This window comes from Siphateles boraxobius, unplaced genomic scaffold (assembly GCF_051911475.1).
Source record: "Siphateles boraxobius isolate OS27281-9 unplaced genomic scaffold, OSU_SipBor_1 109, whole genome shotgun sequence".
Classification (NCBI taxonomy): Eukaryota; Metazoa; Chordata; class Actinopteri; order Cypriniformes; family Leuciscidae; genus Siphateles; species Siphateles boraxobius.
This window is the reverse complement of record NW_027508710.1, coordinates 312,138-340,026: the sequence shown is the minus strand read 5'-3', so window position 1 is coordinate 340,026 and position 27,889 is coordinate 312,138. Positions and strand designations below refer to the sequence as shown.

At 40.9% G+C, this 27,889-nt stretch overlaps 2 protein-coding genes and 1 long non-coding RNA gene across 3 annotated transcripts; 1 reads left to right on the top strand and 2 right to left on the bottom strand.

Annotated features, from left to right (window-relative positions):
* The first annotated feature begins 83 nt into the window (after positions 1 to 83).
* slc32a1 (solute carrier family 32 member 1) lies at positions 84 to 5,380 on the top strand. The gene is made up of 3 exons (XM_077247680.1): positions 84 to 976; positions 2,413 to 3,899; positions 4,054 to 5,380. The coding sequence occupies exons 1-2, from the start codon at positions 581 to 583 to the stop codon at positions 3,598 to 3,600; spliced, it is 1,584 nt and encodes a 527-aa protein (XP_077103795.1). The 5' UTR covers positions 84 to 580; the 3' UTR covers positions 3,601 to 3,899; positions 4,054 to 5,380.
* A 1,731-nt stretch (positions 5,381 to 7,111) lies between these two features.
* LOC143756867 (aurora kinase C-like) lies at positions 7,112 to 23,928 on the bottom strand. Its single transcript, XM_077247693.1, has 9 exons — positions 23,719 to 23,928; positions 23,401 to 23,469; positions 22,126 to 22,399; positions 19,791 to 19,824; positions 17,203 to 17,394; positions 12,665 to 12,803; positions 11,428 to 11,576; positions 9,062 to 9,236; positions 7,112 to 7,589 (listed from the first exon to the last, which is right to left on the bottom strand). Exons 2-9 carry the CDS (start codon positions 23,464 to 23,466, stop codon positions 7,419 to 7,421), a joined length of 1,200 nt encoding a protein of 399 aa, XP_077103808.1. The 5' UTR covers positions 23,467 to 23,469; positions 23,719 to 23,928; the 3' UTR covers positions 7,112 to 7,418.
* A 1,081-nt stretch (positions 23,929 to 25,009) lies between these two features.
* LOC143756871 (uncharacterized) lies at positions 25,010 to 27,889 on the bottom strand. Its single transcript, XR_013210344.1, has 2 exons — positions 27,769 to 27,889; positions 25,010 to 26,167 (listed from the first exon to the last, which is right to left on the bottom strand). It is a non-coding gene; the product is annotated as an uncharacterized LOC143756871 (long non-coding RNA).

Below are 27,889 nucleotides of genomic sequence, written 5' to 3'. Positions count from 1 at the left end.
TTCTAGAAGCGCCTCCCCTAGAAATGCAGCAAATCTTCACTCTGGATTTTTTTTTCCCCGTGCTGATGCGCGCATTGGGAGCCGGAGAGCATTGGCAGTCTGACGGTGACACGTGCCTCTCTCTCAACACCCCCGAGCTCCCGTGTACCGCATTGGCATCAGTGACGGCCACTGAAACACAGGACTCGAAGATACAGAGAACGGAAAACCCCGCGCTCAAAACCACGAACATTCTCCTCTTTACGCACTGGAAATTACGCACTCGCAGTTGGAAAGCGCGCGTAAGAGTTCGGCCAGAAAAAAAAGAGAGAGAGAGAGAGAAAGAGTGAGAGAGGAGAAGGTGTGCAGGATGCATCATTTACGTCTGAAAGTGACATGAAACACGGAATTAGCAAAAACACCAGGCGTGATTTCAGTCAGAACTGGAGATAACGAATACGCGTCACTCCGAGAGTCCGTTCTCTTCTCGCTCCGTGGATGCGCAGACAAAGAACTCCGGCCGCACACTTAACTCGACAAATCTAGAGTAAAGAATTTAAAAAAGAGTATTTTAGCATCAGTCTCATTTAAGAGAGCAATCATGGCCACGCTAATTAAAAGCAAGATCTCTAATAAGCTCTCCAACGCGGCCACCACGGTCACCAATAAGTCTCAGGCGAAGGTGAGTGGGATGTTCGCCAAACTGGGTTTCCAGGCCGCCACCGATGAAGAGGGTTTGGGTTTCGCTGCATGCGATGATCTGGACTATGATCACAGGCAGGGGCTTCAAATGGACATCCTTAAAAACGATGAGATTGGCGGTGGGGAGATCGCGGGCGAGGGAACGCTTGACGGGGACAGTCATTACCAGAGGGACGGAACGGGTCCAACGCCCTCGGTGTCCAAAGACGGAGGACTCTGCTCGGAACTAGCCGGCCTGGACAAGCCCAAAATCACTGTTTGGGAAGCGGGATGGAACGTGACCAACGCGATCCAGGTAAGGACGCATTACGATGCCTATCAAAATTGACAAGTTTTCCTATCAATCAAAATGGAAATTTTAAGGTTGCAAAATATTTATGCAAAAATGATTAGTCGCTTCTGAGGCAGTGACGTAGGTTTTTCTTGAGCTGATGTCGTGTCATTGGTGTATAGCTTTATTAAACAGCATTCAGCTCGACTTGCATTTCTACACTGGGCTTTTGTGCGCGCAGATGGAGATTAGTCGGGTTTGCATGAGTGATTCTGTTTTTTGAGGGGTTTTTTATGACGTGCGTAAAATGGAGAGCATGCATCTTAAAAATGCATGCTTTTCAAAATGATTTATTCCACACGACGATGGTTAAAAAGGAACTTAAAATACGTGTGAAAACCTACAAAAAAAAAAGGAAAACCGCACACATTTAATCATGCGCAGTTATATCGAAACTGGCATGCGTGACGTGACTCCTGCCTACTTGATTCATCCCGATGACGACACAATGAGGTGAGCGTGACTTTGCTCACAGCAAATGGGAATGTCAGGACTGAATTCATCTGCATTCCCGATGCTCATTCCCAACACCTGCCGTGAATCGGGAAGCTGATGATGGCGCATTCCCTCAACCTGCAAAATCCTTGACTTTAACTGGAGGATACTAAAACACCGGCCAATTTTAGCATCACATAGGCTGTTGTCATGTGAATAGAATCGAATAGAATAGGGATGCACCAATGTAAAAATGTTGGCCAATACCGATAACCGATAATTCTTTATAGGCCTATTTGAAAGCCGATAACCGATATATCGGCCGATAAATCTAAATCCTAATTTCTATATAATTTTTGAGAGCTTGATTACAAAAACAAAAGTCTCGCCATTAAAAGCCTTGACCCACGCACACAATTATAATGTTCTCATTTATAATTTTATGTTGCCTATATGACTTGCTTTGCACTTCACTGTATTTTCCTCTTTTGAAGTGATTCCAAGCATATTTCAACCAATTTAAAACCATCGTGTTGAACATGTGCATCTGAAGTGTCTCAGCTGAAGGAAATAATACATTATTTATCGGCTTTAATGAATCAGCGACATTTTCTAATCAGGCCGATAACGATGACATTAAAACTGGACATATATCGGCTGACACCGATATGTTGGATATATCGTGCATCAAAGATTATTGTGATTATCGGATGGCAGGAGCAACAAGTAATGTTTAGTGAAGTTTTGTTCATTCATCAACTGAAAACAGCATCTAAATGATCGATTCTTGTGATTTACAATAAAGAACATCACGAACCAAAAACACTAAGGCCAATTATACCCATAATTTTACGTATCACATGTTGTATAGAATCGCTGTGTATAGAATCGAATAGAATAGAGGCAGGGTGAATTTTACACTGTGAATGATGTGAATATAAAACTTGCTATGTTTATTTCCCCAGGGCATGTTTGTTCTTGGGTTACCCTACGCCATTCTCCACGGCGGATATCTCGGACTCTTCCTCATTATATTCGCCGCGGTCGTGTGCTGCTACACGGGGAAAATCCTCATCTCTTGCCTGTACGAAGAAAACGAAGACGGCCAGTTGGTACGAGTGAGAGACTCGTATGTGGATATTGCCAACGCTTGCTGCGCGCCACGCTTCCCCTCGCTAGGAGGCCACATCGTCAACGTAGCCCAAATCATCGAGCTTGTGATGACCTGCATTTTGTACGTGGTCGTGAGTGGAAACCTGATGTACAACAGCTTTCCCACGCTTCCCGTTTCCCAGAGATCCTGGGCGATAATCGCGACCGCCGCTCTTCTGCCTTGCGCTTTCCTCAAGAACCTCAAAGCCGTGTCTAAATTCAGCTTGCTCTGCACCATCGCGCACTTTATCATCAACGTGCTAGTCATCGCATACTGTCTGTCAAGGGCGCGAGACTGGGCGTGGGACAAGGTCAAGTTTTACATCGACGTCAAGAAGTTCCCAATCTCGATCGGCATCATCGTGTTCAGCTACACCTCGCAGATCTTCCTTCCATCGCTTGAGGGGAACATGCAAAAGCCTAGCGAGTTTCATTGCATGATGAACTGGACTCATATCGCCGCCTGTATCCTGAAAGGCTTATTCGCGCTAGTGGCTTATCTGACGTGGGCTGACGAGACTAAAGAAGTGATCACGGATAACTTGCCATCGGGAATCAGAGCCGTCGTCAACCTCTTCTTAGTGTCAAAGGCGCTGCTATCGTATCCGTTGCCGTTTTTCGCCGCCGTCGAGGTCCTAGAAAAGTCTTTCTTCCAAGATGGAGGGCGTGCGTTTTTCCCGGACTGCTACGGAGGCGACGGGAAGCTCAAATCGTGGGGGCTTTCGCTACGCTGCGCGCTAGTCGTGTTCACTATGCTAATGGCTATCTATGTGCCACACTTCGCGCTCCTCATGGGTCTGACGGGCAGTTTGACGGGCGCGGGTTTGTGTTTCCTCCTCCCGAGTCTTTTCCACCTCAAGCTGTTGTGGAGAAAGCTCTTGTGGCATCAGGTGTTCTTCGACGTCGCTATATTTGTAATCGGGGGAATATGTAGTATTTCTGGGTTCATTCATTCCATCGAGGGTCTCGTCGAGGCGTACAAATACAACTTGGTGGATTAGTTTCGGAAAATGGTAGTTTGGTGATTTAGTGTTACAACGCATCCTACATATTGATAACCAAACCAATAATCCCCCCCCCCCAACCCTCCCCCCCCCCCAAAAAAGAAAATAAAACCCATTTAACCCAGGTTCATTCATTCAAGTGTCTGCAAATCTGACATACAATAAGCCCCTCATGCATCAAATCGATTAATCGCGATTAATCGCATCTAACATAAAAGTTTGTATATAAATTTGTGCTGGGTAACGATTAATCGCATCCGAAATAAGTGTTTACATAATATATGTGTGTTTACTGTGTATAATTATTTTGTATATATAAATACACACATGTGCATGTATATATTTAAGAAATATTTGCATGTATATTTATATTATATACAAATATAAATATTTTATATATAAATAGAATTTTTCTTAAATGTATACATGCATATGTGTGTATTTATATAGGCTATACAAAATAATTTCACACACACAATATATATATATTGTATAAACACAAAATTTTATGGTAGATGCCATTAAACGATTTGTAAGCACTGGGGGGAAAACAAACATTTAACCCAGGTTCATTCATTCAAGTGTCTGCAAAACTGACCTTGACATACAATAAATCAATCAATTTTCAATTCAATGCCTTGGACAACAACGCGCGTTACAAATAGACACCAGAGCAAAACATTTATTTCTGTTGTTGAGTGAGTTAATGGTTTACATGAGTATTTATTTCAGATTGGATTTGGCCCGACTCCACACAGGAATCCAAATCGAAATAATTTTACACAACCATAGAAACACGCGTGGATCTGAGTGCGAGACATTCAGCGGAGGAAAGCAATGATCTACAATACACGGTTAAGAAAAACTCAAACAAATTAATTACAGGGGACCAACGTCATGGCAATAAAACACGATAGAGTATGTAGAGTCACCTTAATGTGTAAAACAAATTTATGGATTTCCCGAAATTCGATCTGAGGACAAGTCTTATTTTTCCTATTACAGTTTGCATTTACTTAACCAAAATAGAGATGGAGAGATAGACGATAACAAAGGCAGTCTAATGGGCGGTGAATAGAAGTACTTAAACTATGCATTTTGAACGTATATGATGTCCATGCAGTTACAGATATTCTGGTCAGTCAGAAGAAAAGGAGCGTTTTATTGACACGTGAGAATTTCGTTTGAATTGCTCTCTAGTGTAGCTAGAAAACACACAAAGAGAGACTCGTATTTTTACATGACATTGAAATAACGAAAAAATGAGGAGTCGTTGAAGATGAAGACAAAGAAGAGGAGAAACGAAAAATAGCCGGACATTTCAGACGAAATTATGGGAAATATAAAACAAGCCACCCACTCAAATCACTAAATTTGAATTCTGAGCATTGCGTTGTTTATCAGATATCAAATGTCGTAATTAAAAGAATTGATAGGCTAATTGTTCCCCTCAGTGAGATTTATTTATAGCGTCGTTGGATCGAAATCAAGTCGAAATAAAGGGACTTACATACGATTTTTTTTTTGTTCATTTTGTGCAATCCAATGGGTGCTGTGGAAATGTTATAAAACCGTACGTGTTGTGTTTTTGTGGTTTAAAAGATGGAATGTATATCACAAAATCGTTATCATACATCGTGAAAATGAATATATTGGAGAATAAAGATACGCGTGAAATTATATTGTACAATTGTTTTTTGGTTTTGTGTGATATGGAAAAAAATGAAACACGTGCATATTTTCCCTTCAAAAAAGAATAAATCTACAAAACAATAAATAAGTTGAGTCCAGCTCTCAGAGATTTATTCCAAACGCGCAAAGACATCAGCACATTTACACATATACAGGCCTACACATTTTATTAAATAAAAGGATAATAGCTTCAAATGTTGTTGTTGTTGAATGGGTTATGCATTTGGAAGTATTCTATTTTTAGATTAGGCTATAACTGAATTTGCCTAAATATAAAAAAAAGCATTTTCGATGCATATATTAGTAGGCTGAGTATCAGAATTACGGCTAGAAAAATAGGCAGCTTTAATTTAGCATTAGCCTATGAAACTAAAAAAATTAGACTCCAGCTAATAAATGAATTAGCCTACATTTTGTCCTATAGAGATTTATTTGATTTATTTAATTCTTCATATAGACAGTGTATGTTTTAAAAAATTAAATGCAAACGATAAATGCAACTTGTTATTCGCATTTCAGAATGCGCAACAGCCAATGACAGAATGAAGTGAACTCGCACAGAAAAACACGACAGATTTCTGCTTGCGGCTCGGATTCATCAGGTAAACCTGTGAGCACACAAACATCTGGACTGTTTCTCAGTGACTGAAGCTAAATTCATAATAATTTAAATAGAAAAACACTGAGATGTGTGCATTCACGTGGTTTGCGCGTCTGAACAAAGCAAGACTGAAAGGAAAACAGTGAAAAACAGTCTATAGAAAAAAAATACAACAAAATGAAGACATTCCAACAGGGAAGATTATAGGCTACCCAAAATATTTAAGTTTGGGTTTTATGTCTCCACAAAGTAATAATGCATTACACCGTCATATTGTAAGGAGAATGTCAAAAGAGAATTTCTAAACCATACTGTTTCTATGAACGCTTGCAGAGAATTTTGACAAACATCGGTCGTGTTGGATTGTGGGAATTAGAGTTCAACCAGAGGAGCCATTTTCTCATTACTGAACACGTCCCGAAAAACTGAGAGAGAGAGCGCCACCTGGTGTTCATACAGTCTAAACGCAACATTACACAGCACATTGCAAGAACAGGCCTTACATACTCTAACTCATGACCAGACAAATACAAAGCGAGACCCCGTTTTAAACACCTGAACATTGAGCTGAATTTAGGTGTTACCAATGGACAAGAGCGGTAAACTGAGCATTTAACAGTGATAAAAGGTAACATTTGCCACATATTAAAATAATATTTTGTTTAAGACTGTGACAAACTAAAAAAGGAAATAATCCTGTCTTCATTTACTCACCCTTATTTACGTTCCAGACCCGTATGACTTGAAACGCACGATTGACCGAATGTCTTGAATGAGGTTTTCCATTCCGTTAAAGTGTTTAGGGTTTTAAAACAAAATAAACACACTAAAATAAATCAATCGTGGAAATTCTAGTAGTTATTCGCTGGGAGAAAAAAAATCCCCTTAATTAAAATCGCGCCTTCGTGTTGAAAATGTACAAACTTTAACCGTCACATCAAGGCGCGAAGATTGAATATAAAAAGGCGCCAATTAGACAGGGGCGCGTGCATATTTTTTCCCTTTCTCAATCCTTCTGTTCTCACCATAGACTGGTTCTCAGACAGCAGTTTTGGATTAAACTGGATCATATGTCAGCATTTACCCTAGATATAGCCATAAAAGTTTGAGATTTAGGCCTAACCAAAAACATAGCAATATCTGAGAGCAATAAACGCCAGTATATCATATACAAGTATTAAATAAACAGACCTTTTTAAGTTAAGCCACTCAAAGTTTTAGCTTAAAAAGCAATTTATTCCCAAACACAGAAACACATTAAAAGTTCTATATTGAGATCCTTGCAAGTTATTATATTTATAAAATAAAAAAACACATTTATTATTTCAAGTAATGGGTAAAATTTTACAATGTGTCTTAATTACATATTTACAAATACATGTAAATTGTAGCATGTGAATACAACACAAAAAGCAACAAAGTTTGACAAAGAGAGAGACAAATCAAGACAAATTTAGTGGCAAAGTCTGTTTGGGTCCAAAATTCACATCTGAAGAGTGATACCAGCGATACCAGCAAGTCTTCAGTCATCGGTGGCTGTGCGAGTGGTTGGCTTTTTGGTGGAGTTCTCCACAACCCAAGGGTGAGCCATTACTCCCTGGATGGGGAGTCTGTGCATTGGGTTATGCTTTAGCAGTCTATTGATCAGGTCTCTGCTGCCCTCACTTGCATGAGCTGGATATGTGAACTCAACCTGAGGAGAAAGGGACGTGGTTTGAGGATGAATGAATCAAGACTGGAAGAAAATGAGTGAAAGCTTATAGGAAGATACACTGCCAGCCAAAAGAGAAGTCATTTTGGATTTAAATAGGCAAATATTTAAAGGGATATTTCACCCAAAAATGAGAATTATCGCATGATTTACTCGCCCTCAACCCATCCTGTGTATATAACTATACTTTCAGCCAAACTCAAGAGTTAAATTAAAAAATATCCTGGCTCTTCCAAGCATTATAAATGGAGCCTGAGATTTTGAAGCCCAAAAAAAAAAAAAAAAAAAAAAAAAAAAAAAAGAGTGCATCCATCATAACAGTAATCCATACGGCTCCGGGGGATTAATAAAGGCCTTCTGAAGTGAAGCCATGTGTTTGTGTAAGAAAAATATTCATATTTATAACTTCATAAACTATAATCACTGGCTTCCAGTAACGACCGCATGGGGGGTCTAGTTCCGGCGGAAGTGACCTCTGACCCGACGCATGACGTATTGACAAACGCGGAAGCGCGGATAAAACTAAAAACGCTGGTCACGAAATAGAAGTCTAAAACGAGAATTTTTCAAGCGAAATGTGGGAGGAGCTTGAGTTTGTTGTTTGAACCGCGAGAGGTGTCTAATCTCCTAAGCTTACGCTCAAGTCCTACGTCATGCGCCAGAACTCGATTCTGTCATGATCACGGACAGAACCGGAAGCTATAGTAATCAAGTAATAATTACAGATATTTTAATTTTACACACACGGCATCGCTTCAGAAGGGCTTTATTAACCCCCTGAAGTCGTATGGACGCACTTCAAAATCTCAGGTACAATTCACTCCCGTTATAAAGCTTGGAAGAACCAGGGTATTCATTAACTGATGGGATAATTCTTGAAATTATGAAATTTTTGGATGAACTAACCCCTTTAAGAGTTGATGTTTGGATCTTTTGTAGCAACAGTTCTTCTAACCCTAATTAATGGCGTTTTTCATTTCTTAAACCACCATGTAGGAAGACGACGCATCATGGCCTTATTCCAGGATGACAATGTCAAGATTTATCAGGCTCAAATTGTGACAGAGGTTGGGAGGATAAAGAATAATTTCACACAGAACAGACCTTAAATTTAGTGAAAGTTTTTGGGATGTGCTGGAGACAATACAAGATCTGGACCAAAATCTTGATGGAAATAAAAAAATATGTTATTTCAATCAAGAGGGGCATCAATTTTGGTCCGTTCTTTCTTTTGATATATTGCATGCTCAGATATTCATAGAAAATTCTGTGCGATTTTGGGAAAATATCTCATATGCGATAGACAAATATTGCGATTTAATTTTGTAAAGTCAAGTTTCAGCTCAATATTCTCAATAGTGTGCATTACAAGGAGTACAACATGCCTTTGCACAGATCACCAGAACTACAGGGTAGAGGATGGCCTTCAGGTAAAGCTTAAGCATTTCACTTACTCTAGAAATCTTACGGTACGTCTCTTCATGGCTCTTGGTTTCGAAAGGTGGCCGGCCAACCAGAAACTCATAGCAGAGCACTCCCAGACTCCACAGATCAACCTTCTCATCGTGCGTTTTGCCTTCGATCATCTCTGGAGGGAGATAGTCTAGCGTTCCGCACAGCGTGGACCTCCTGTAACACACGCATGATAAACCGACCAATTAACTACAGTTTCATAAACCAGCACACAAACTACACATTTACCTTTGATAAAACAAAAGCACAGCTAAACCGGACTTAACCTGTTAACTCGCACTTCAAAAAAAGTGTATAAAGTAAAATAAAATGTACTGAACAGTTTTTTTTACAAAGTATGTATTTTTGCATAGTAATTCAGACTCTAAAACAGGCATCGGCTCTCATGAGACAATTATGATTTTAACATGTAAATGAAGCATTCAGGTGCATTCTGACAAGAAACATTTTGCTTCAAGTAAAAAAATAAATATAAAAAAATTGACAATTTGATTCGATATCTAAGTTGGTGCCTATCAGTTACACCGTACATAGATTTTTTTTTTTTCTTTGAAGAAATTTCCTCTCAACTAATGCTGTAAACCATAAGGAACCCCAGTTGGTACATTAATCTAATATTAAATGTTAAAAACTATTTATTTGTAGGCTACTTACACTTGTTTTTAAAATACATGTAATGACAATTATCTTTCTACTCTTTGTAATATAAACTTTTAAATGCCAGCTTTCATAAATAAATATAATTTATTCTGAAGCAATATTCTCATCAGCTTTTACATACTTAAATCTGCATATATTTGTGTATTTACCCCAGGGTGTTATTTACCTTTATAAAAGGACTCTTTTTTTTAAACCTTACTAAATATATGCGTTATTTCATGTCAAATTCTTACATTTGATTAAATTCAGTTTTAATAAGGGCTGTTAATCAAATTAAATAATTTACACTGCAAAATGCAACTAATAAATAATTTTATGAGATTGATGTTTAAACAAATGTACAAAAATAAAATCAATGATACTTTTAAACATTGAACTAAACCACCCATAGGTGGCGGCAAGTGACCGTCTTAAATGAATCATTCATTAAAACGATTCGTTCGAAATGCTGAATCATTCAAAACACCACACCGAGTGTTGCTTTTCTCGTTACTATTTTCGTCTGTGAAATAGAACAAAAACAGTCAATATTGCTTCTAAATTGTAAGTGACTACATATTAAACTAAGCTACTTGTTTATTAAACAAACTCAGTGTAACATTTGCAATCGTTATAATATTCAGTAGAACAGCTCCCTAGTCGTGTTATGTTAGTTAACTATATAATTTTTAATAATAAATCTCAACATTTTGAGTTTTACCTCAGTATGTTTCTTCTGTGAGTTTGTGTTTTACAGTTTTTAACTGTCGCATAAATGTAAAATCCGTGTAAACCACGTTTACACATTAGGTTTACATAACCTAATAAACTATTCAGTTTCTGTTGAATAAACCTAATGTAATCAAATGTAAAAATAAAACACTGCTTAGTTTTCACTGTATGAATGAAGTATATACTGATTATTATTAAAGCTACAAAAGTTATTCAGCCGAGAGCAGCGGGTGAGTTTCTCTGTCTTTTGTCCATGACATTACTTTGCTTTTCATTTATTAAATATTAAAGCTCACTTGAAGTTCTTCGATACTACATCAAAAACTACTAGCCTAACTGATAAAGTTCAAACATTATTAAAAACAAGTGAACAGTCAGTAATAAAATAAGAACAAATAAACAAATTACAAGCAGAGATGAATACTGAATAACAAGTTTACAAAGTCTAACAGTAGTATTTAGTTACAAAAATTATATAATTAAGCCCAAGTGTAAAACACTATGTTCACTTTAGAAATTAAATGGTTTTATCTTTGTTAAAGATGTATTCTGTTGTTTTATTAACATTAATGACACTGACAACAGCAGGAATATTAGGCTGCCGTCACTTTAAGACCGGATGCACGGACTGGAAAAACATCCGGTTTCTTTGACATCGGTTCACTTATGACATAAACGAGAGAATACTTGCCGAGATGGGCATTTACACATAATTTCGTGTTTGTGTCCGTTCAAGGGCAGGATGGTCGAAAGAGGAATCAATTCGGAGTTCTAGCGCTGTCTGAAACACAGTGTGTGTCTGAACGCACAGATAACGCGGTTTCGCCTCTTCCTCCCCGTTTAGAATTGTTTGATTGTGTAAACAGGCAAGACAAAACATGTCCAAATTATAAACTAAGTCTATGATGGTTAAATTTAGCAGTTAATCCGCGAATCCCGCGCGTGCCGATCCGCTGCTCAGGTACGCAGGAGTCACCTGGAGGAGGGCGTGTGGACCGACCAGCCGAAGTCTGCGATCTTCAGCTCTCCGTTGGCTCCCAGCAACAGGTTCTCCGGTTTAATGTCTCTGTGGATCACGTTCTTCGAGTGGCAGTAGCTCAGAGCATCTGCAAGCTCCATTATATACTGCAAACACACAATACACACACATTATTGACTTCAAAAGTCTTTGCTCATGTTTAAAGGTGCATTGTGTAATATTTAGGAGGATCTGTTGACAGAAATGCAATATCATATACATAACTATGTTCAAAAAACATTTTTTTATTACCTTAAAATGAGCCATTTCTATCTACAGGGTGTCTACATATATAAACAAGTTAAATTTAAGACTTTTTAATGCCACTTTGAGTGAAATTTGTGACCAAACCTGTGATGGAAATACAAATTACATGCGTACATGTAATATTTAACCCAAGTAATTTAATAATAATCACTTGTTTATTGATCTAAAAATCAATGCAACATTTGCAATTGTGAGAATATTCAACAAAATACCTCCATGTTATTTAACTATATCATGCGTTATAAATAAAGCCCCAACATTTCAGATTTTTACCTCAGTATGTTTCTTCTGTGAGTTTATGTGTGCTGTTATGCTCATTTGTTTTGATTTCTCACTATAAAATCTCACAGAGACAGGCAGCGCGAGTCTCAACAGCGCTACCAGAAATACATTATCAATCACTGTTTATGTAATAAAATCGGAATCACTCGCGATTCAATGCTTCACTGGTTATTTGACGGACATTGGGTCCATCGGCCTGGAGAAATTTTAGTGATAATGTGACCAGAAATATTTCAGACATTTAAATTCACCCTGTATCTACACAAACTGCGGGTCCCTATACATTGAAATAGCCATTTTGTGTGACATGTTTCTACAGTGGCCCTAAACGGACAAACTACTACAGAGCGCATTTCGTTACGCTTCAAGGACGCGAGCTAAAGTCAGCGAATAAAACACTGACACAATCATGAACAAGTAGCAATAATATTCACAAAAACAGTTATTGAATAAATGAATACAATTTCTTAATTTATCTTTGTAAAGAAACCTCATTGCTTAACTGGCTACTCTGCTGTATTACACGGCGGCATCGCTTCCTGTCGGCCGCCGTAACTTTTGTTGGGTGCAATTCACAACCTCACCACTAGATGCCGCTAAAACTCCCACACTGCACCTTTAATGCATGACCGAAACACTTTCTTACAGTGGCACTTCGCTGGTCATTGAAGGTCCCGCAGCGCTGCAGCTCTCCGTACAGCTCTCCTTTAGGAGCGAACTCTAGGATGAGGTAAACGCGTGCCGTGTCGTGGAAATAACCGTAGAGGCGCAGGATATTGGGATGTCTGAAAGAAGAGGAGAACACAAGAGTCAGTTCACTTCACAACAGACAGATCTTACTTTCCTAATGCGTGAGTCTCAACGCTGAAGTTCACAAATCTCCCAGGATCTTTGTTTGATGGATAACGCGTCTTTGAGATTCAAGCTAACTTGCTAACAAGCTAACTTGCTCACACACTTGGTGACCCTAAAACAACTGAAGAAACAAACCTGGTACACTGCTCTCATGAAACTTTAAATATATCGCAAGGTTGAATATTAAAGACGCAGGGGAGGAGATAAAGCAGTTTATTTTTTTACATAGATTTTTTTTCCCAGGGTTTGGAAGCGCACAGTTCAAAATCACACACTGAATGGCTCCGTCATATATTGTATATTCTGTATATTCGCGGGGCGGTATATTCGCAGGTTTGCGGGGCGGTATATTCGCAGGTTAGCGGGGCGGTATATTCGCAGGTTTGCGGGGCGGTATATTCGCGGGTTTGCGGGGCGGTATATTCACAGGTTTGCGGGGCGGTATATTCGCGGGTTTGCGGGGCGGTATATTCACAGGTTTGCGGGGCGGTATATTCGCGGGTTTGCGGGGCGGCATATTCACGGGTTTGCGGGGCGGTATATTGGCAGGTTTGCGGGGGGTATATTCGCGGGTTTGCGGGGCGGTATATTCGCGGGTTTGCGGGGCGGTATATTGGCAGGTTTGCATGGCGGCATATTCACGGGTTTGCGGGGCGGCATATTCACGGGTTTGCGGGGCGGCATATTGGCAGGTTTGCATGGCGGCATATTCACAGGTTTGCGGGGCGGTATATTCGCGGGTTTGCGGGGCGGTATATTCACAGGTTTGCGGGGCGGTATATTCGCGGGGCTGCGGCGGTATATTCACAGGTTTGCGGGGCGGTATATTCACGGGGTTTGCGGGGCGGTATATTCACAGGTTTGCGGGGCGGTATATTGGCAGGTTTGCATGGCGGCATATTCACGGGTTTGCGGGGCGGCATATTCACGGGTTTGCGGGGCGGCATATTCACGGGTTTGCGGGGCGGCATATTCACGGGTTTGCGGGGCGGCATATTCACGGGTTTGCGGGGCGGCATATTCACGGGTTTGCGGGGCGGCATATTCACGGGTTTGCGGGGAGGTATATTGCCAGGTTTGCATGGCGGCATATTGGCAGGTTTGCGGGGCGGTATATTCACAGGTTTGCGGGGCGGTATATTCACAGGTTTGCGGGGCGGTATATTCACGGGGTTTGCGGGGCGGTATATTCACAGGTTTGCGGGGCGGTATATTCACAGGTTTGCGGGGCGGTGTATTCACAGGTTGGCGGGGCGGCATATTGGCGGGTTTGCGGGGCGGCATATTGGCGGGTTTGCGAGGCGGTATATTGGCGGGTTTGCGGGGCGGTATATTCACGGGTTTGCGAGTCGGTATATTCACGGGTTTGCGGGGCGGTATATTGGCAGGTTTGCATGGCGGCATACTCATGGGTTTGCGGGGCGGCATATTCACGGGTTTGCGGGGCGGTATATTCGCGGGTTTGCGGGGCGGTATATTCGCGGGGCGGTATATTCGCGGGGCTGCGGCGGTATATTCACGGGGTTTGCGGGGCGGTATATTGGCGGGTTTGCGGGGCGGTATATTCGCGGGTTTGCGGGGCGGTATATTGGCGGGTTTGCGGGGCGGTATATTGGCGGGTTTGCGGGGCGGTATATTGGCGGGTTTGCGGGGCGGTATATTGGCGGGTTTGCGGGGCGGTATATTGGCGGGTTTGCGGGGCGGTATATTGGCGGGTTTGCGGGGCGGTATATTGGCGGGTTTGCGGGGCGGTATATTGGCGGGTTTGCGGGGCGGTATATTGGCAGGTTTGCGGGGCAGTATATTCACGGGTTTGCGGGGCGGTATATTGGCAGGTTTGCGGGGCGGAATATTCACAGGTTTGCGGGGCGGTATATTCACAGGTTTGCGGGGCGGAATATTCACAGGTTTGCGGGGCGGTATATTCACAGGTTTGCGGGGCGGAATATTCACAGGTTTGCGGGGCGGAATATTCACAGGTTTGCGGGGCGGTATATTCACAGGTTTGCGGGGCGGAATATTCACAGGTTTGCGGGGCGGAATATTCACAGGTTTGCGGGGCGGAATATTCACAGGTTTGCGGGGCGGAATATTCACAGGTTTGCGGGGCGGAATATTCACAGGTTTGCGGGGCGGAATATTCACAGGTTTGCGGGGCGGAATATTCACAGGTTTGCGGGGCGGAATATTCACAGGTTTGCGGGGCGGAATATTCGCAGGTTTGCGGGGCGGCATATTCACAGGTTTGCGGGGCGGAATATTCACAGGTTTGCGGGGCGGTATATTCACAGGTTTGCGGGGCGGAATATTCGCAGGTTTGCGGGGCGGTATATTCACAGGTTTGCCGGGCGGTATATTCACAGGTTTGCCGGGCGGTATATTGGCAGGTTTGCGGGGCGGTATATTCACAGGTTTGCGGGGCGGTATATTCACGGGTTTGCGGGGCGGTATATTCGCGGGGCTGTGGCGGTATATTCACAGGTTTGCGGGGCGGTATATTCACAGGTTTGCGGGGCGGTATATTCACAGGTTTGCGGGGCGGTATATTCACAGGTTTGCGGGGCGGTATATTCACAGGTTTGCCGGGCGGTATATTCACGGGTTTGCGGGGCGGTATATTCACAGGTTTGCGGGGGCGGTATATTCACAGGTTTGCGGGGCGGAATATTCACAGGTTTGCGGGCCGGAATATTCACAGGTTTGCGGGGCGGTATATTCACAGGTTTGCGGGGCGGTATATTCACAGGTTTGCGGGGCGGTATATTCACAGGTTTGCGGGGCGGTATATTCACAGGTTTGCGGGGCGGAATATTCGCGGGGCTGTGGCGGTATATTCACAGGTTTGCGGGCCGGAATATTCACAGGTTTGCGGGGCGGTATATTCACAGGTTTGCGGGCCGGAATATTCACAGGTTTGCGGGGCGGTATATTCACAGGTTTGCGGGGCGGAATATTCGCGGGGCTGTGGCGGTATATTCACAGGTTTGCGGGGCGGTATATTCACGGGTTTGCGGGGCGGTATATTCACGGGTTTGCGGGGCGGTATATTCACGGGTTTGCGGGGCGGTATATTCACAGGTTTGCGGGGCGGAATATTCACAGGTTTGCGGGGCGGTATATTCACAGGTTTGCGGGGCGGTATATTCACAGGTTTGCGGGGCGGTATATTCACAGGTTTGCGGGGCGGTATATTCACAGGTTTGCGGGGCGGTATATTCACAGGTTTGCCGGGCGGTATATTCACAGGTTTGCCGGGCGGTATATTCACAGGTTTGCCGGGCGGTATATTCACGGGTTTGCGGGGCGGTATATTCACAGGTTTGCGGGGCGGAATATTCACAGGTTTGCGGGCCGGAATATTCACAGGTTTGCGGGCCGGAATATTCGCAGGTTTGCGGGGCGGTATATTGGCAGGTTTGCGGGGCGGTATATTCACGGGTTTGCGAGGCGGTATATTCGCGGGGCTGTGGCGGTATATTGGCAGGTTTGCATGGCGGTATATTCACGGGTTTGCGGGGCGGCATATTCACGGGTTTGCGGGGCGGTATATTCACGGGTTTGCGGGGCGGTATATTCACGGGTTTGCGGGGCGGTATATTCACAGGTTTGCGGGGCGGAATATTCACAGGTTTGCGGGCCGGAATATTCACAGGTTTGCGGGCCGGAATATTCACAGGTTTGCGGGCCGGAATATTCACAGGTTTGCGAGGCGGTATATTCGCGGGGCTGTGGCGGTATATTGGCAGGTTTGCATGGCGGTATATTCACGGGTTTGCGGGGCGGCATATTCGGGGCGGCATATTCGCGAGTTTGCGGGGCGGCATATTCACGGGTTTGCGGGGCGGCATATTCACGGGTTTGCGGGGCGGCATATTCACGGGTTTGCGGGGCGGCATATTCACGGGTTTGCGGGGCGGCATATTCACGGGTTTGCGGGGCGGCATATTCACGGGTTTGCGGGGCGGCATATTCGGGGCGGCATATTCGCGGGTTTGCGGGGCGGCATATTCGCGGGGCTGTGGTATATTCGCAGGTTTTCACCAGTCAATTTTTAACCGGTCCAATCAGCGAACAGAGGGAGTGGCCGAGAACTCTGATGTTGAGGTTGTGCGCTAGTCGTGCGTCACAACCAAACGTTAGTGATTGGTTATGGCAGATCCAATAGTTTTAAACTTCAGCAGAGTATCTGCCTTCAAAAGTTAACGCTTGTCAATGGAGAGTGGCCAGACTCTCTGTACAAATGAACTCTGGTAGACCCAGGCTGTACATCACCACCGCGGTGGTAAAACACTGATACCGTCACAGCGCTACTAAAACAGCCACACTGACCTGAGATGGGACTGGATCTCCACCTCCCGCCGGAGCTGGTGCTCGACGCCGGCCTTCTCCAGCTGCTTCTTAAACAGCACCTTCAGTGCCAGGATAAACTTGGTCTGGCGTTCCCTGGCCAGATACACACTCCCAAACTTGCCTTTGCCCAGAGCGCGGCCAATGTCGAAATTCTCCAAACTCCATGCTTTCCTATAGAACAGGCAAAACACAGACGCTGCCATGACCGTTCCTCATTAACACAAAAACAGCAAGTCCAAATGTCATCAAGAATACAGATCAAAATGGCCCTGAGGAGAGTAAAAATAAGTTTATAATACTCGTTATAAGTAAACATGCCTATCTTAAACAATATCTATCTAATATTAAAGTTTTTAATGTTGTTTATGTGTCTATGTGGTGTATTTAATCTGCTTTAAGACAAATCATGTGTAAGTTCATAAGTCGACAGCATTGCTGAGTATTTTCTCCTTAAAACTGCAATGAACCAAAGACAGTCTCAAAAACACGGTTTGAAATCGCTGGTGTTTCTGACGTCACAAACTACCTTGTAACCAATCAGATCAACGTGTGATCGTCAACCAGTGGATCTCTGAGTGAGTGAGTGGAGGCGGGCTCATTTGCATATTCATAGAACCGCGCATACTAAATGAGGCACGGGTGTCGAGTTACATTCAAGATATTTTAAAGGGTAAGTTTGGCGTTTTACAAGTAAAAACCTGTTTTAAGATCGTTTCTGATGAAATCGAATGGTTGAGATTAAAATTTGGACACATGCTGCTGTCCCAAGAATTTTAGGTTTTTGAGTTAGCACCCCCCCCACACAATGGTTTCATAGGGGCACTGGAACAATCATTCATATAAACGCATTAAACTTTAGTTTACAAAGACGTGAAACTCACCGAGTGGTCTGGGGTGTTCACTGATATGCTCACACAAAAATCGCTGCCAAAGATGCTTTCCAACAGGTGTTTTACCATTCGTTGTAAAAGTGTGGACCTATTTTCCAAACGCCTCAAAACCGGACATTCTTCCGTCGAGAGCTTGAATAATAGACACTCCAGGCCAGTTGGTGGCGATGATCCACCTTTGCCAATGTTTGGATAGCGTAGCCTACGATACCGCGACTGCATAACTACAGAAAGAATACAAACAACCCCATTTCCGGAGTAATACCGTACCTCACAGAACATCCAATACAAGTCAATAGAGTTGGACAAAAACTATGATAAAACCTGTTGGGAAGCATCTTTTGCAGCAATTTTTGCGTGAGCATATCATTGAACACCCCAGACCACTCGATGAGTTTCACGTCTTGGTAAACTAAAGTTTAATGCATTTATATGAATGATTGTTACAGTGCCCCTATGAAACCATTGTATAGGTGGGGGGGTGCTAACACAAAAACCGAATCTTAACCGTTCTATTTCATCAGAAACGATCTTAAAACAGGGCTTTACTTGTAAAACAACGAACTTACCCTTTAAGGCATGAAGATTTAAGTCAGTTTTATCTCTTAAAAGTCATCTTTGATCACCAAAATGACTGACAACAGGGGGACTTTAAAGTCATCCTGGACTTAACTATTCAGCAACTAGTATAAACAAATCAGCTCTAAAAATAGAGCTGCACGATCGTGACAAAAATCATAATTGCAGATTATTTACTTGAAATTGTAATTGCGATTATTAATTACGATTATCACAATTTACATTGAATACATATAGGCATATTATAATACATGTTTACAAAAAAATTGTTAACACACACAAGTACTGTCCCCCTTTACTTAACATGCACATCAATTGTAAGAATGACTCATAGTAAAGACTAGAAAAACATTAGGGCTATGCTAAAGCAATTAAATAGCAGTCCCAAACTAGTTTTTGTTAATACAATGTTGATATGAGCCACCACAGTCATTTAAAAATATAAAAAATAACACAAAGTGAAAATAAAGCGGCATTTTTGGGGTTATGGAAACGACACTTCCCATGGTAAATACACAATACTAACAAGAACTGTTAATGAAACAGCTCCTGGTGAATAGAATGAAAATCACACCTGCATGCAAATCCTTCTCAGCGAACACGTGATTTATTGGTATTTTACTTTATTTCGTGACTTACTAATTTACATTGTAACGACGTTGCATGCTCGTAGTTTCTTTTGCACTTTATACAGTGAAGCGATACACAGCGCGCGCCGCCGCATTTGCGCGTGCAATTGAAGAGTGCGCGCTACGAGCACAGTATAACGGCTGACAGGACAGTAAAGTCCGTTTTTCTGAGGTGAAAGACTTTATTTCAGCGTACACTTACGTCACTGCCTGGTGTGTCATATTGTGCTGGGTTTTCTGAAGTAGCCGTGATTCACCTCTCATAACATAATTATGCTCTAAACACACACACACACACGCAGAGTGGATATTCTTTTGTAATCGCGGCTTTGAACGATTACGTAATCGTGGCATCCGTAATCGTTATCGCAATTAGAAATTCGATTAATTGTGCAGCCCTATTTAAAAATATGAAAAACTGAACAATGGGACTGAATTCATGGAATTTAAGAAATATTAAATAACTTACTTTGCATTGTTGGATGTGCCATTGAGAGTAGTTTCTGGAAAAGAACAGAAAGAGTCATTACGTTCTCAACATTAAAGGGTTAGTTCAATGAAACCTGTAAAATGAACCTTAAGGCGAGACACGGCGGGCAAAAACATCGTTGTTTTTCACTGGGCAATTTTGAGAATTTGGGCTATTTGTCTTCAATAACATGTCTTCTTTCAGACTTGTGCTGAAAAAAAGTCCAAAATACACATTTAGGTCTTTATTTTACTACACTTTGTCTGTTTGCGTGTAGATTTCACATAAATTCATCAAAAGTTGGCGTTCTAAATCATCCCGCTGCTCCGCGATCGCTGTCTGCACCCTGTCATCACACACACCAGCTCTAGCTCTCTCCAAATATGGTCATTTCCTGTTCATCAGCAACCAATCATGAAAGTAAAACGGGCGATTTAACTCGAAACGCGCAATCTCATTGGCTGATGACAATTTCTGACAACGTGATTCGTTCAGAATCGTCACGTGACGCGCTCTGACATTATTTACATACATCACATATATACTATACTTTACACACTATATATACAAAACAATTACATTACACAACACTTACATTACACAACACATTTCAGTTTTTGTATAATATACTTAGTATATAATAAACAAATCTGTAATTGTGGGATCCTGAAGTGGTTGCGAGTCCCATATTCACTTGTGTGATGGACGGTTTATGTGTGGTTTTGGATGTTATGATCAGTGATGAAGCAGTGATGAGTTTTGGATGTTAAACAGTGCGATACATTGATTTTACTTGGACCTAAAGCATATTTTGTCTGTAATTCATGGCTTTCAATAGAAATTAGTGGAATTTTGCCATAAAAATCTTTAAAGGCCGTTTTCTCAAAATGAGTTTTTTCCTCACACTCCTAGTGACGATTTTCCACTTCTGTAGCGCATACATACACCAAACTTTACAGTCCTATTCCTAACTATATTGTGAAGGTTTGTTCAGAGGGATTTGTTGATGTATCATTCTTGGCCTGATTTGTGTGATGGTGATATCTGTACGTTAACATTTTTACCCTAATCACCTGTAGGGTCTCGCCTTAAGTTTATAAAGCGACGAGAATATGTTTGTTTTTGCACACAAAAAGTATTCTCGACGCTTGATAAACTTAAGTTAAGCCCATGGAGGAGTGATCCAGCTCTCAGATCTCATCAAAAATATCCTAATTTGTGTTCGAAAAATGAAGTCTTACGGGGTTTGAACACGAGGGAGAGTAATTACTGACAGAAGTGAACTATCCCTGTATAAGGGTTCCAGACTGCGACCATTTTTTGAGAATGTGCGAGTTAAAATGTAATGTGGTCGCATTTGTGCGAGTGTTGAGCAACAGAACGCCGTTGTATCAGCTGCTCCAGTCCGTAACTTATGTTCAAAATGAACGAGTTCATCATGAATCTATTTTCCAAACCGTGTTTTGACTTATTCTGAATCACTACGGTACGCCTATAATAAGTGTTTATATTCGGACTATTTTATCCCGGGGTCGTCTCGGCTGCGGAGTCGCCCAGTGCCGGCGTGACTCGCCATAGACATTAACGGAGAGAAGTTCCGTCTACAATGTTCTTCCGCAGGACACGTGCAGTTTATTTATTGACGAACGCAGACGTCACGCGCATTGCACAATGATGGTGAAACGCGCCAATTACGAATTAAGGCATATAAAAATGATAAAAATGGTCTCACGAAACAGAGCCCCTTCCTCATACGTCTTTCAGCGGTTATATTCTCCCCTGGCGAGCGATTACTCTCATGTCGATTACTCTCATGATCGCTCGACAGAGGAAAAGGAAATTATTATAAAATGCAGAAGGTAAGGAGTGTGAGATTTCTGCTTTTTGTTACAACTATAAACTTTGATAACGAAAAATCTGTATCAGTTTATTATAATACTCTAATCTTTTAAGATGTAATGCATACATTTGAATGTTTAATGATTTTTAAAAGATAGAAAGATGATAATAGACAGATAGAATATGATTCGAATGTAAAATGCTTAAAATTACTGTCCAAAATCCATGAAAATCCTGAAATTTGGCAATGATAATTAATATATTACAGGTATTTCTGCTGCAACTCAGAAAGCCTTTGCTAGCCTTGGTCCATTAAAACCACTATTCATCAGGATGCATTGATTAATCCCATGGCATTTAGCAAAAAAAAACAAAGAAAAAAAAAGGTGCGACCAAATCATATCCTGGTGCGACCAACTGAGAAAGTTGGTAGCACCAGTGCAACCAGTGGAAAAGTTAGTCTGGAGCCCTGTGTAAGGATGTGATTAATGCTTACGGTGAGGTTTGTCCTGTTTGCCGGGTTCGGGAGCGTTGTTGGGCTCGGCTGCAGGAACCGGCTTCGGCTTGTGTTGCGCAGCCGGCTTGAGTGGACCTGGATTGGCGTTCTGGTCTCCGGGACACGAGGTTTTCCCCGGAAGCGAGACTCCCGTGGGTTTCTGCTGACTGGCAGGGCGCTGAATGCGCTGGGGTCCGTGTGCCGGCCCGAGAACACGCGTGTGCGGGGTCGACATGGGCTTCTGGGTCACCGGAACTCTTTTGGGTCCAGAACCCTGCAGAACATCAAGAGACATGCCAATGTTAACTCAGCTTTATTTATACAGCGCTCTTACCAACACAGATTTACAGAGATAACAGGAAAATAATGCAACAAAGTTTGTTTCTAGAAGAAAATAGCGTCACAGTCCAGCTTAAGTAATTCAGCGATGGTTCATTTTTGCTGTAAGAAAGTTATTAATTTAGTTTATTTATATATAGGCGCTCTGGAGAAAACTGATGTCATCGTCCAGCTCAGTTTCAGTTCTGATATAATGGTGTCAATGCAGGAGATCAATAATATTGTTGAATGTCCCCAAAATAAGCAAGACAAAGAAGAAAAGGTGAAAAAGGCGACAGTGAGGAACCAAAACTCCATCAGTGACAGAAGCATCAATCTTCAAACATCATGGCAATGTTACTCTGAAACTAGTAACAACATTTAAAATCGTAACATTGAAAACACACTCCTGTAAGGTCAGATGGACAGAATCACCTGTATATTAAAAAGAATTAAATAATGCCTGAGATTACAAAAAAATATATAGGTCTTTTTTAAATTTTGCATTTAACAGTAAAACAGATGATAAATGCAATCAAAGACAAAAACTGATTAGTTTGTCATTTTCAAAGGTGAATGTTACTTTTGAGATTCTCTGAAACAAATTTAAAAGTTGTAATCCTGAAATGTCAGATGGATATAATCACGTGTCCACAGGAAAAAACACTTAAATAATGACTTTGGTTAATTTAGTAATTACAAAATAAGCTCCTTTTTAAAATTTGCATTTAACAGTATAACAGATAATAAATGCAATCAAAGACAAAACAGAGGATATACCATTACTTTGTCATTTTCAAAGGTGAAAGACTACAGGTAACGTTAATGGAAAATAATCTTTGCACATTATGTGCTTTGATAAGATTGCTTATCAATATCCTAACTTTCTTAGAAAAATACAGAGGCGTATAATAATAATAATAATAATAATAGGCATATACAGTTCCTGTAAAATACCTTCTCATGTTCAGGTCGTTGAATCTTCAGATCTTTGCTTGATTTGGTTCTTGAAGCGGTTTCCATATTCTGAGATTGAATGACGACATTAATTGCATAAATACATATTTTATCCACATCAGAAGAGAAAATAAGTGTAACGTTACTGGATTAATGTCGATATTAAACCGTCACACGATGGTCACCGTTCAGATGACATACAAACGGTTTCCATCCAAATACAGATTTAAATAAAAACGTTTAAGTTATAAATCAGTTCGTGATAAATTCAATTCAAAAGTATTTTTGCGTCGTTGTGACGCTTAATAACGCTATTACCTTCGTTAGCCGTTTCCTCACGACAAATCCTCCGCAAATACCACAGAAACACGATGACTTCCTTCTCGGCGATTTAATAACCCGTTACCATCGACTAAATCAGTCGTGTGTGATAATTAATATTGAGAAAACTCTTTAAAAAGTATATTTATCACTAGAGATGACGACGCGAATCTCCTCAGCGACCGCGAGTCTTGCCTGTTTAATTTCAAATAACCCACTTTTAAATGCCTTTAAATATAACCAGATTTTGATTGGATAGAAGGCACAGTAAACTGGAATCCTATTGGTTGTTGGAGACTCCGTCATGTGACGCAAGGGTCCCGCAAGCGATGCCGGGAAAACGTGCCACTGTAACGCGGACGGCCAGCAGGGGGCGTGAAAGAGCGTCACACACAAGAAGGGCTACAATGTAACAACTCTCGACTAATGTTACTGTAGCAACGGCATGTGTGACGTAATGCAGGCTGAATAAGGATGCAAGGGGGCACTAGCGTCTTAGTTATGGCTATTCTTTAAGTACTAATTATTGATTTATTTGTTTGTTTGTTTTCTTGACTTGTATTTAGATTAATATTATGTAGGCTATATATATATATTTTTTTACCTTCCTCTGTGTGAAAATAAAGGCTAAATAAGGATGTCATGGCGTTTTTTATGGCTTTTTTTAAGGACAATTAATTTAACTTTGTTTGGTTTCTTTACTTGTATTTCAAATAATATGTACATATATTATGTAGATATACATATTATTTTAAATATATCATATATATATATAATTTTTTTTCGTGACTTTTCTCTGTGACGTAACAAAGGCTAAATAAGGATGTAATGGCATTACATTTATATCTTTCAGTACTGACTGATTTTTTTAACTTTTATTTAAATTAATGTGTGTGTACATATATATATTCTTTTTTCCAATGTAAACCAATCCTTTTAGTTGTTATCTTTTTTGGGTGTCTTGTTAAAGTTTTAAATGTTGTATGTTATGTCCTTAATATCTAATAATACACTTTTTTTTAAAAAAATTAGCCTTATTTATTTGTAGTGTTTCTCTTCCATCAACCCCAACGTATTTCAATAATTTAGTTCAAATATGAAACAGAAAGCGGTGTGGATTGTAGACTTCTGAACTACTTCTACACGCAAATCTCCATCAAATGCCTTTCTCTTTTTGTAAAACTTTTGTTCTAAATTGTAAATACCCAGAAGTGTCGTTCTTCTTCAGCGTCTCCTGTGAAACACAGTTGCTGTTCCTCTTTGAAGGTTCACAGAAACACACAAGCCCTTGTTTATACGAATGTTAGTTTATTTCTACAGCTGTAAACAGCTTTGGCTGTTCTGAAGATGCTGGAGCGAGATCATCTCGTTTCCTCAGTACCGTCACAAACTAAAGGCTAAATGCTTTTCCACCAAGTTGCTTTTGTCAATATTTAATACTAAATATGCCTGTAAACAAATATTTACATTCGATATAAATAAGTTGTTTAAATGCAGTTATGTTTTATTTTAGTGCTTCACAATATACCAGTAAAACCCAACAAAAAAATGCAATATCTATTGAGAAGGAAACAAAAACAACTTTCTGTATGGCGCGGCTCAAAGATTTCTGTGCGTAAGCAATAACACACACATCCACAAACACAACTACACTCGTCATGGTTTCTTCACGTTCAGCGACGCATCGCTGACGCATGGACTGATATTCATCTGCATATTGGTACAGTTCGGATGCTGGAGTTGAAATTCCATAAATCTACAAAATATAAATAAATAAATAGAATGTATTTCCCCCTCCTGGAATCACACACTCCTGAAGGCACACCTCTGATGTTTCCCATCACACACACACATTATTTAGTCCTCATCCAACATCCCATCCACCTCCTGTTTGATTAAACTCAAAGCACATGTTCACTACAGATGATTAGCAGAGCCGAGTCACATGATGATGATGTCATTCTATCCTCTGTAGTTTCACATGTCATTTAGTGCTGGTTTGTTTTCTAAGGAGGCCCGTTCTGAAGCTCACGTCTGATGGTCCGGGGTTAGTTTGTTCCCTTCCTTGTTTTAACAGTATAATAGTAAAATTGCTAAGTCCTAATATTGCTAAGATTTGAGTGTCAGTGCTGGTGAAGCGATGCGTGGCACGTTTTGTGATGAGATCAACGTGGAAAACGTTTCCTGGAGCATCAGAGAACATCGGTCTGTCCCGTTATACTGATTTATTAAAACTACTCGTGGTCTCGTTGTGCGTCACCAGCTCGACGTCCCGCTAGCCTCTAATGTAGACGCTGGATACGCGGGAGCGCAGGAGAGTTGGACTCGCTCACTTCTCAGTGACGGCGGCGGCCATAGGAGTCCTCAAGCTTCCTCTCGCTGTGATGGCCAGCTCCTCGATCTCAGTGTTCAGTCTCCGGATCACCCACTCCATCGCCTCACGACCCTGCACACACACACACACACACACGTCAGAGACGCTGTACTATCCTTGAGCCACTGAACATTGAAGTCAAGCTATATTTCTAGAGCACTTTATACGGATATTTCACTGAAATAAATAACAGAATCAATGATGCAATCTTAAAAACACTCACAAGTCGGGTTGACCGTAAAATCTTTTAGATATAGATATATACTATAATAGATTATATGTGACCAGTAACCCAGTCACGAGTCGCACGGGTATATTTGTGGCAATAGCCAACAATACATCGTATGGGGCAAAATTAGCAATTTTTCTTTTATGCCAAAAATCATTAGGATATTTAGTAAAGATCATGTTCCATGAAGATATTTTGTAAATTTCCTACCATGAATACATAAAACATTTATTTTTGTGAGTGACATAAATGCACAACTTTAAAAGCGATTTTTTTTCAATGTTTAAATTTATTTTTATTGCAGATTTTCAATAGTTGTATCTCTGCCAAATACTGTCCTATCTTAACAAACCGTACATCAATGGAAAGCTTATTTATTCAGATTTTTAAATATTTCAATAATTTGACTGGTTTTGTGGACCAGGGTCACACATTTGAAGGATACATGACCCTGCACACACACACACACACACATTATTTGATCAAGCTTTTGGAGTTTGATGATGTCTGAGAACTGTGAGTGATTGGTTTTATGATTTTCTTAGTGACATGTTTTGATGAAATTTTATGTTTCTATGTATTTTAGAGTTATTTACTATTTATGGAAAGCACTTCTATTCCATTCTAATGGTTTATAAATAAAAGTTGAGTTGGGTTATGACAGCTATATTTCTGGAGCACTTTATACAGATATATCACTGTAATAAACAGGAAAACAACATCACAAATCTGTCAATATTTAGCCGTTCTTAATTTCCGCTTGGCCAATGTGACTTTTATCTTGACAGCAAAGGGGACTTTTATTTTGACATTCTCCATCTTCATTAGTGCACTGCCTCTGTTTAACAGTTCTGTCAAATAAATACATTAATGATGGATTAAATGGATTAAAAATAAGTATCATAGCATTTGCTTTTCTATTAGTACTAATTAATAACCTTGTTTTATTGTTTTAAAAATATGATTCCCAGCGCACACATATTAATCGGATTTCTGCCTGCCCTGTTGGGTTTTTAACAAATTAATAATAGTATTACAGAATCAAAAAGTCGGTAAGATCTAAGGTTTAAATCGGTTTAAGATCAAATTATTTTTTTCATGCAATTCATTTTCAACTTTATAGCAAATATTATATAATATCTATTTATGATCAATATTAGTCGAGCACTACAGCAGACGAGAGCTGACGAAAGCTAGGAAAAACTACAAGAACTACTGACTTTGAGGCGCTTGATGTATCCAGGTTCATTTAAAGACATTTCACCATTTAAACGCATCATTAAAGGGAAGTTGCACTGGTACTTTCTCCTCTATAGTGCCGTATATCCCAGTGACATGTGGGCGGGACTTGATTGTGTCTGTGAGGAATTGATTGTATGGTTGTGGTTTGCTATTGGCTGATCTCATGTGAGTGACAGGTTGCCCCGTGTTTTGGTTTTCTGACCTTTCCTGCATTGGCGGAGATGGTTGATGCCATGAGTCCCTCCAGATAACTACTCAGACTCACACCCTTCACAGAGATGATGGCCTCCTGCGTGAGCATCGTCCTGCGGGACCAGCACATC